The 10,830-nt window shown below is 36.4% G+C and overlaps 1 protein-coding gene across 1 annotated transcript; it reads right to left on the bottom strand.

The window, feature by feature from the left end:
* Positions 1-4,939: 4,939 nt before the first annotated feature.
* On the bottom strand, positions 4,940-5,445 carry LOC149584022 (uncharacterized). Its single transcript, XM_089863622.1, has 2 exons — positions 5,391-5,445; positions 4,940-5,312 (listed from the first exon to the last, which is right to left on the bottom strand). The coding sequence occupies exons 1-2, from the start codon at positions 5,431-5,433 to the stop codon at positions 5,017-5,019; spliced, it is 339 nt and encodes a 112-aa protein (XP_089719748.1). The 5' UTR covers positions 5,434-5,445; the 3' UTR covers positions 4,940-5,016.
* Between the last annotated feature and the right edge of the window lie 5,385 nt (positions 5,446-10,830).

Raw genomic sequence — 10,830 nt, 5'->3', positions numbered from 1 at the left:
TGAGATGCCTTAGCAAACTTATGCTTAACTCTTTTTGGGGTAAATTTGGCCAGAAAACAAGACACACCTCTACAGAAATAGTCAAAGATGCCAAAAAATTGTACGGATTAATATTAAATCCGGATATAGAGGTTAAAAGTCTACTAACAATCAACGAAAACACAGTACTAGTAAAGTACGAACACATTCTTGAAAACGAGATTGTGCACAAACACACAAACGTAGTTATTGCTTGTTACACAACAGCCATGGCCCAATTACATTTACTAAAACATCTTGAAAAGGTCGGCGACCTTTGTTTTATTATGACACGGATAGTTTAGTGTACCTCTCACCAGACGGCACGCATTTGCTACCCACAGGCGATTATTTAGGGCAACTTAAAAATGAATTAGAATCCAATGGCCAAGACGCTTATATTTGTGAATGGGTGAGTGCTGGGCCAAAGAACTATACAATGGACATCCTAGACCCTAAAACGGGCAAAAAAACTAACATTATCAAAGTTGAAGGCTTTTATTTAAACGCCTCTACAGAAAATTATATAAATTTTGAAACAATAATAATAATAATAATAATCTAAGCTTTGTCTAGAATGAAGAATCTACTGGGAGTAAACAATGAAGGTGAACCCTTAATGAACTTGGTTGAAGTTCCTATAGGCCCACAAGTAAGACGTCTTCCCGATCATACTCTAATCACTATCCCTCAGACCAAAACATATCAGGTCGTAGTGGATAAAGTTAGAATTCTACCAGAATATAAAACTACCCCCTACGGTTATATTAATTAGCATCATTGATTTTTTTCCACATGAGTTACTTGTGTACATTTCGATAGCTGAATCAGTCTTTTGATTAATATTTAAAGCATCATTTATAGTATTATTAACGTATTTTAACTATAATCGTACATCACTTATGAAAAATTATATTTTTAGTCAACCCAATGTAAGCGATATTTTAATAACGACCACAATATTTGTACCAAAATGCATCGTTACCATTATAATTCTTATTTTTAAAGAGTACCCAAGGATACAGGCCTGTATATGTGCTCAATCATCTTGTAATATAATATTTTTATAATTTCAATGAAGGTGTAAGGATATATATATACTTAATAATCTAGTATGTAGTAATATTTGGAACATATTTCTAATCTTTACTACTTTATACTAAAAGTAAAATTAAATACTTTTATCTAAAGATTATTAATTAAGTTGTCTTGGGTAAATATTAAATTAAATGGGTAAAGCTATAGTACGTTCGCATTGTGCTTAAAAAGCTATTGATTAAATTAAAATTAAAAACTAATGAGACCAGGTTCGACCCTTATTAATAGATAAATTAGTGTTGTTTATTTAAAATGGATTTTAGAGAGATGAGTTTAAAATAATAATAACATAATAGTTTCTGGCTGGTTAACCCTTATAAAAATTTAACTTTCGTGACTCACGGTTTACGCGACACGCGTGCTAGCATTGTTCTTCTTTCCTTTGAGATTCTTTTGAGGATGATTAAGTTCGTTGCTTCACATATGTCCTTCCTTCGAGGAAGATTAGTTTGGAAGTCCTCAAGTTAGTTGGAGACGCGGAGAATAGTTTTTGACCGTGCATTTAAATTTAGATTTCCGCGGTTCCTCCAGAGTAAGAGTGCTTGACCACCTTCTCCTTTGCTCTCCTTTCCAACTCTACTCTTTTTAAATTTGTTCTTCTCCTCTTCCTCTCGTCATATGTCGAAAATTGTCTCACTCCTGAGGTCACGTGTGTCCCAAGGACCACTGAACGAGTTCACTCGGGGTTTTTCTTAAAATCACCGAGCATCGCGGTTTGCGCGCGAGGGTTTCAACCAGCCAGGTAGATTTATACAAATAGGGGGAAAGTGGGGGAAAACCAGCCATAGGGATATTTTGGTGTAAAAGTAGGCTTATATTTAAATTTGCTTGTTACATATTGTTATACTTTCCATAATGGTATATGTCAATATATGTGGTTAATCGTCTCGTAATATACGTATAAAAGTACGCTTTTTTTGAATTTGTATATATTTTAGTCAAATACTATTGTGCTTAAGAGCCAAATAGTATCAAAATCAGTGTAATTCTTATTTTTCGATGTTTTTTTAGTAATGATTGCGCATTTTAACTGTAATCGTATTTTAGCGCGTATGAAAAAAATATAATTTTCAGTCAATCTTATAGAGGATTTTTAGTTTAATAATAATTAGTATTGTTCTTATTCATCATGTATTCTATTGTGCTTATTCATCATGTATTCTATGTAATTCGTATTTTATGATGTTTTATTAGTAATATTTTGCATTTTAGTAAATTTGTTTGTTATCAAAACTAACGTAAATCGCTTTTTATGATGTTTTATAGTACTATTTGTTCATTTTATTTACTTATCAAATACAAAATTGTGTGAAAACTGCCGTAATTTCCTTTTATGATATTAAAATGTGCTATTGTTTTAACCTTGTAACTTGATAACCAATACACAAAAGGAGTACACCTAGAACCGCGTCGTAGTTTATTTTTCAATAAACTACGTAAACCATAGCTCAATTATAACTAGTTCTTTAGTATAACATAAGCATACATGGAGATACCTTAAAATCATACACAGAATAACAACAAGGGAAGGGTGTGTGTAGAAAGGGCCTACTGAACCTATAGAATTACCAATAAATCATCCACTAAATGTATACAATATTCTAAAGATACACCTAAATAATAACAATACAAAACATGAGTACACCTAGAACCGCATCATAGGGGTTATTGAACCTTTTCCAATGTAAACCTTATATCACTTAAATCTAGTTCTTTAGTATGACATAAGCATACATGGAGACCTCAAAATCATACAGAGAATAGCATTACAGGATGGGTGGATGTAGAAAGGGTCTACTGAACCTATAGAATTACCAATAAATCATCCCCTAAATGTACACAATACCCTACAATACCACTTTGGGCCCCACATACCTTTACCAGCGCCAAGTCACGTGACGTCATACCAATACACTAAAAAATAAATTCAAATTTCCCGCCAACAACATCACGTGATACGTGACGTTATCAATCCCCCCATCATATTTCCCCCTCTGGCACGGTACACACTTGGCAAATAGTAATAATCAACCAGATCTCCCGCCACCACCAGGGGGCATGACACTGGTTATGCACCCTCCCCACCCGCTCAACTTAACCCCCACCCCCTCAGGCACGGCACGACCCAGAGGAAGGAGATAGATAGAAAAGGGAGGGGGGAAACAAATGGGGCTACGTAAAGGAGGCGAGTTGACCGAATTAATTTGGTCAACTGGCCTCTACTCTCTCTGGGGGTTTTTACGCAGGCATACAAGCTAGGGGTTATCAATAAATTTAAAATGTCAAATATTCGAAAAGTAAGATTTCCACCACTTGTACTCTTGAGTTCACTTTCTATTTAATTACTACCACGGAGGAGTAGAGAAGGAGAAGCAATGTGAAAAGTCTAGCATACAACACCATGAGCCCAACCTCCTCGCTGGGAGAATGGGGGTTAGCAAAGAAAAGGGGGATAAACTTGGTTAGTTTTTGTCATATGATTTCCTGCTGGAATATCGACCCACTATTGCGCGCCCTCTCTTGATGCAACCAGGAAGTTATATAGTCTGCTCTTTTCAAAATGATCCAAGCCACGGCTCAATGTATTTCATTTATTTTCGATCCCATCTACGATGGATCATAATTATTACAAACTTAAATCAGGGCGAATTACAAAGGCTCAACAACAAAAAAGAGATTCAGGCAAGATCTATTTACCAACTAGCATTTGAATGTTAAATTGATATTCCCAAACTATTATGCTAAGTTAAGCCTTTGATAAATTTTTTCCCTTCTTGATTTTTAGGTATTGCTTTCAAACAATTTTTGATTAACAATTTGAGTATTATCCTTGCTAATGCCTCAGAATTACAGAAGGTAACTTTTGTAGGAAGAGCAAATTCCGTTATTGTAAGTAAAACAGGCCACATCACCCACGAGTTAGTTCATTGAGTTTTAAAAACTCGAAGCTGCTCACAGACTTATTCGAATATTATTTTCTCGAAACGTTTTTGTCAGGATGCAATACAAGAAATAAGAAGTACAAACATTTCTCATTTAACTGACGAAGCTTTCGATCATCTGTCAATTTTTTTCGACAATAAAAGTGGAATTATGGACAACCCGAAGTTTACGGTCAATAGACACAAGCTTATGACCGACAATGAATTTTCTTCAGAATTGAAGAAGTCTTTTATAAATATACCTACGTTTAATGCTCTTGAAAGCAAGGAACAGAATGTGGTAATGGCCATATTTAGCAAACATCTTTTTAATGAGATAGAGACAAATTATCTGAATGAAGAAAATAAAGAAGCCACTCATCCGATGGAGAAAGCTCCTGCAACGATTAAATTAAGCCCAAAAGAAAAAAGAAGCAAAGAGGTGAAAGCTGTCCATCAAATTGGAGGATATGTAATGAACCAAGTAATTGGTTTCTTCGATTGTCCAGTATTTTGGGGTAATTGTCTAGTACCAAAATCACAAGCTGAGGAAGACTTTCACAAATGGTCAATCAAACAGGACAACGGAGGGTTACTTTACTTATCCATCAAGGCATTTTATTTCTTTGATTATATTTTAAAAATAATTGGAAGTTTCTTAAACTTAAACCATCCCTTTTTGGATAATGAAATTCGAAAAGAAAATCTTATAAAATATTTAAACAATGATGGTCGTGCTAGCGAAACATAGGGAAATTTATGGGGTGATGAAACCGAAAATTCTGATTCTGCTAAGCGAAAGTGTTTCCAAATACTCATTAATTGCCATTTAAAAGGTTTAACCCGTTGCATTAAAAATACATTCCAGGCCCTAAAAAGGGACTCCTTAAATAGCTCTGGAATTAGAAAAGAACTTAAAGTTCTAACACAAAAAAAGAAATTATAGAATGAAAAAATATTTTTATAGAAAATTATTATTTTATTTATCTTTAGTTTGATTTCGAAAATGATCTCGTACAGCTTTTCTCCTTTTCAATATTTGTTTTTTCGTGGCGGTGCAATTACCATTTGTTACTTTTTTCATTAAAGTTTTCATAAGTTTAATTCGTTTTGTGCCTTCACCATATTGTTTGACGGTTGGGTTTTCTCCAGAGCCACAAGCGCCTCGCTGCGTGCCAAAATAATTTTCAAGTATGTCTTGATTTAATCTTGACGTCAATACGAAAGGTGCTCCTTTATCTAATAGAAACTTGATAATTTCGATAGTAGAGAATACTGAAAGTGTAATGGTTAATAATTTTATTAGCAGTGACCGATTAAATAATCATACATTTTTAGAATCACGAAACATACCAGTTATTCGGATACCCTCCAATGTTTCACTGCTGAGGAGCATTTTGGATTTTTCAAAATCACCATCCACAACTAATCCGTCCACTTCAGCCTGCCATTCATCCAAATACCCCAGAAAGTCACGTTCAAGCCACTGGAACAAACAATTATTAGATCGCTTGTAGAAATATCGTAGACAAGTTTGAGTAATTATGATGTACCTGAAATCGCCAATCATCTTTACTTCTAAAAGGTGCGAGAGCTGGTTACTTTTGAAACTACACGCTGATACGTTGGTAACGTTTAAAATATCAAAAAAAGTATCAAAATATCGCAAGAACTTCACAGTTTCCGAAGCGTCGTCTCCAACCATTATTTCCATGGCATTAGAAACACTGCTACTCATAACTTGTACAGCTAGTTTAACTCTCATACAAGTGAACGCGTTTGGGTGGACATGATTATAAGTCAGCTTCGATGCCAGTCGGAGAATAGAAGTGGAATCCTTATCGTAGGTGTCAAGTACATGCTGCCAAAGGAGCAACTTCCCATTTTTTTTTAATAGTCTAACTGCTCTGAAAGTTCCGTCTTTTTGTTTGATCATCTTGCCACTATTACTTAAACAAGTTCTAGCTGTTTTAACATTGTGGCAAATATCAGACACGAAATAAACCGGCTCTCCATTGTTAAATGGGTTTTTACTTCGGAAGCCTACTTTGTGATTGTTTAGCTTTTTTCGCTTTCGGTGCAGATCTTTATTAATTTTTGGTTTGAGCTAGCCTTATCACAAACAATAGCGAGAATAAGGAATCCAGCTGCTTGCAAGTTTTCTATTGCATCCCAAACTATCGAGTACAGATCTTCGGCGTGATTATTGCCAGATGGGAAATAAGCATAAGGATACTTGAAATTGGTTGTGATTCCTCGCACCATTAACTGAAGGATATGAGAAGCTAGGTTTAATTTGTTCGCATTCTCAGAAACTCCTTTAATCTTGTTTTCCATTTCTTTCACCTTGTTTCTGAATGAATTTAAATTTGTGGCGCCAATTAACTCCCCAGTACTACCATTGAAGACTAAATCCTGCTTCACTTGAACTTCATCGATTATTAGTGTAAAATATTTTTGGTGGTCTTCCAATTTATCCAAATCAATCTTCTGCCTCATTTCCAATAGTGCCGCATCATTAAAACCACTTTTGGTGTTGATATCAGCTGAATAATTAAACAGGGTTCTCCGAGAGGGTAAAGAAATAACTTGTCTCATAGCTTCGTATGTATTTGAAGACTTTGCTCTGATTGAGAGACACCACTGTATTATCGCGGGATGCCATTTTGCCGGTCTTGTTGTTTTCTTTGTTAAAATCTTCAATTGCTCACGCATTAGTAGTGTATGGAATATTTTCCTACTCTCGAATGGATTTTTAGCGATAATGTTTTCAAAATCTCGACTTTCTTCGCCAGACATGAAAATGCCGTCTTTTTTAAAGCTATTTTTAACTTTAGCTTCTATTAACTTAATTTTTTTCTTCATTGAACTATTGTTTTTGCTCAAAATAATGACTTTTTCTTTTATTTGATCAGAAGACATATAGCGGAGGTTGGTGTTTTTCTTCACACCTGATTTAGCTTCTATTTTTCCTCTTTTTTTCCGATTCTGCAGAGTTTTTTTAGTGAGACGACAAAACTGGCAAATTCTTGCGGTAACACCCATGAATAGCTGTTGGCATTTCTTTCATCTAAGCGACTTGCTTTCCATACAGACAATGGCTGACTTTAAATACTTATTATGAAAATAATCAAACAAATCTCCGTCAATGCCATCACAAGTCCTCCAGTTTTCAATTTCATAAAGTATACTAATTAAATCCTCAAGGGAAGAAACTCGTTTCTTAAAATTAACAGAACTGGAAGAAAATAACAAATGATCATTCGAAATTGCTTTGTTGCAAAATTTCACTTTGCATTCTAGCAGGGATGGCTCTATTTCAAGACTCAGTAAACTATTACTAGAGAGTTTTCTAAATCTTAAGAAATTTAAAGAAGAGGAATTATTTTCGGATTCCCGCACAAGATCAACTGACCAATCACATTTATCAAAAGTATTCGCCAAATATGACAAAAAATCAAGAGCTACTTTTTTTAAAGTGTCCACGCCTTTTTCTAGAACTTCAACTTGTGTAGACAATGTATCGCCATTTCCATTTTCCAAAAGAGTATTGGTCACCCTTTGGTCACAAAACTCCATGTCCAACCTTCGAAATAATTGATTCTCCAATTCTATAACAAGATGACCCTCCGTTCTTGCAATTAATTCTTCCTCTGTTCTTTCCCATAATGTTTCCTCTGTTCTTTCGACTAATTCTACCTCCGTTCTTCCGATAAATTCTTTATCTAGTACGGCTATTTCTTCTTGCGATGTTATGACAAATTGATTTTGCACTTCATTAGCCAAATGAACCTCCGGTTGTTCAATCAAATCAGTTTCCACTCTTTCAAATAATTGTTCCTGTAATAGAGAGAGTTCGACTGTTCCTGCTTCACCAACATCATCGTCAAAGTAGGCATAGTTGTGGTCAAGCCGTATTGAAGTCTATTTAAAAATGTTTTAATATGAGAAAACGTTGATAGAATATGTATAATTTTATTTTAGAAATACATTACCTGTTTCATATCTATAACTGGGTTTGGATATTCAGCAGTTGGACCATTTTCATTTATGAAATGTTTTGAACATACATAATGATGCGCTTTAATGTTAATTGTCCTGATATCATCTCTGTTAATTGCATTTACCCATATAAGACATTTTTCATAGTTTCTTGTTGGTTTTGGAACAGGGAAAAATACAATATCCTGTCCGCGCGAGTCTTTAGATTTTGAACGATTGTTACACGATCTATATATACAATATTTCACCATTTTAAATGGACTAATTTCATTTAAATCAAACTAAACCTATCTCCAAACCTTCCCTTGCTTTGCTATTAAGCCTTGTACTTATGGCGCTATTCCAGCAGAATATAGCTATTCAGGCAACGCTCACGAGAGGGCAGTTCGTCGTGCACGTTTACAGGATATGACGATGCCGATCGCTACGTCACCACACGTGATAAGTTCTAACCAGTTCTTTCCCCCATTCCCCTTTACTCCCGTTGTGGGCACGAGCCTTATCGGTTAGCAGTCTACAAAGCGCGTCTCTGCCCCTCCGTCTCTACTCCTCCCTGTTACTACATTCATTATTTTAACAAATTTAATTTAAGGGCTGGGAAAACGAAAAAAAAAAAATAATTGAAAAGATCGGCAACACTGAAGTTCCATTTAAAGTAGCATGCGACTTCACTCCCACCCCTAGCATGCTGGCTAACTTTCTGAACAAGAATTTTACCTTGCCAAAGGCAGGAACCAATTAGACTTAATGCACTAGGTTCCAATGGTTGCTCCCTTTGGCTTAACTAGCCTTTACCAACCTTAGGCACTGTGTAGTAGAAAAGTCATCTTTAACGGGCATAAACGGAGCCGCCCTTTGCTTTAAAATTTCGATTTCGGAGATGGCCAGTGGCAGTCAGTTCTCGTAAAGACGTTGAGAGAGAAATATCGTTACTGTTAGTTATATCAAGCGCGATGGAAGAAATTGAGGGAAGAAGAGCAGGATCCACAATTTATATATATAATAACTTTGGTTACTTAAGGAATAGAGGTCGTGTTGGTAATACTACGTATTTAAAGTGTTATAAGTTTCTGTCAGGGTGCAAAGCCTGTGGGAATCTGCGTCGAGGCAGAGTAATTCTGAAAAAGCAACACAATCACCTCCCGGACTTGCAGGAATTGGACAACTTGAGGCTGACATCGAGCCTGAAGAAAAGAGCGGCGAATCCAACGGAGTTTGGTTTAGCATTAGAAACCATAATCGATGAAGAAATTAGTAGCGAACGGTAAACATTATTATTTCTTTCATGTCACCGGAAATCTTAATGGACAGGTGTGAATGTGAAATTATGGTTGTCAAGACATTATCAATAATTTCTCAATAACGAGATACGACTTACGCGTGTTTCTTTTCAAAAATATTTCCTAAAGAGGTTCAGAGACTATGACGCGCTTTAAAGAAATTATTGGTGTTATAGACGATATTACTTGATAAACGGACAGTTAGAAGGCTCATCGCGGTCGTGATTTTCTATTTATATTCAATTAAAAATTAATCAGAATCCAATAGGTGATAGTGCTTCAACATTACACCTTCCATAGCTGGAAATCCTTATAAACGTCACGTGTGAACCGAACTGCTTTTTTAACACACGTTCATTCCCAAGGTATGAAAACATTAATTTGGTATATGACCAGGAGAGGGGAACCATGAAACAAGCGAGAGCTAGGAGAGGTATGTCCAAGTTAATAGATTATTAGATATGTTGGATCCGCAAATACAGTGCACACTTTTAAAGCGAGGCGCCTTCAAAGTCAAGCGAGGTGGCTTCAACGTCAAGCCGACAATACCGACGACGAGCTACCTGACATCAGTGCCGCACTACGACAGCAATCTTCTTCAACAGCAAGTACGTTATCTCCTCTAGCAATTACTTTATCTTCAGTAACAAGTGCGTTATCTCCACCAACAGGGTCCTTGTCTCCAGTAGCGGTACCGTCAAGTTCTGCAGCCGGAGCGCCTTCTTCAACAGCAAGTACGTTTTCTCCTCTAGCAAGTACTTTATCTTCAGTAACAAGTGCGTTATCTCCACCAACAGGGTCTTTGTCTCCAGTAGCGGTACCGTCAAGTTCTGCAGCCGGAGCGCCTTCTTCAACAGCAAGTACGTTATCTCCTCTAGCAAGTACTTTATCTTCAGTAACAAGTGCGTTATCTCCACAAACAGGGTCCTCGTCTCCAGTAGCGGTACCGTCAAGTTCTGCAGCCGGAGCGCCTTCTTCAACAGCAAGTACGTTATCTCCTCTAGCAAGTACTTTATCTTCAGTAACAAGTGCGTTATCTCCACAAACAGGGTCCTCGTCTCCAGTAGCGGCACCGTCAAGTCCTGCAGGATGGGTATTTGACTCGATACCATGGATGTCACCAGGATCATCGACGTCATCATCACCCTTAAACAAAGTTGACTTACCACCACCCTTACCACCACATGCAATACAGCCACCATCACAAGTACCGCGACCGGAGTCTCCAGGCTTTCTTGGAATTTGCTACTTATGTGCCAAAAATCCAATAGGATGGTTGATAATTCCTTGCGGACACCTGTCATTTTGCGAGGAATGCACAATTAGACTATGGGAAAAAACATCTAGATGCCCGTTTTGCAGATGTTTCATAAAGTCATTCCAACAAGCCAAACTCATGACATAAAGGTAAGAGGGTACGTTTTTTGTCAATCAGTTCATTAATATGACAATTTTTGGTTTTTTGTTTAGGTTTTTACAACGACATCGCAGGATTGGATAACTTTATCTTT

This window comes from Phalangium opilio, unplaced genomic scaffold (genome assembly GCF_054372755.1).
Source record: "Phalangium opilio isolate 3A_F unplaced genomic scaffold, DU_Popi_V2 ptg001170l_1, whole genome shotgun sequence".
In the NCBI taxonomy this organism is placed as follows: Eukaryota; Metazoa; Arthropoda; class Arachnida; order Opiliones; family Phalangiidae; genus Phalangium; species Phalangium opilio.
The sequence above is the reverse complement of the archived record's forward strand: the minus strand, read 5'-3'. Positions and strand labels throughout refer to the sequence as shown.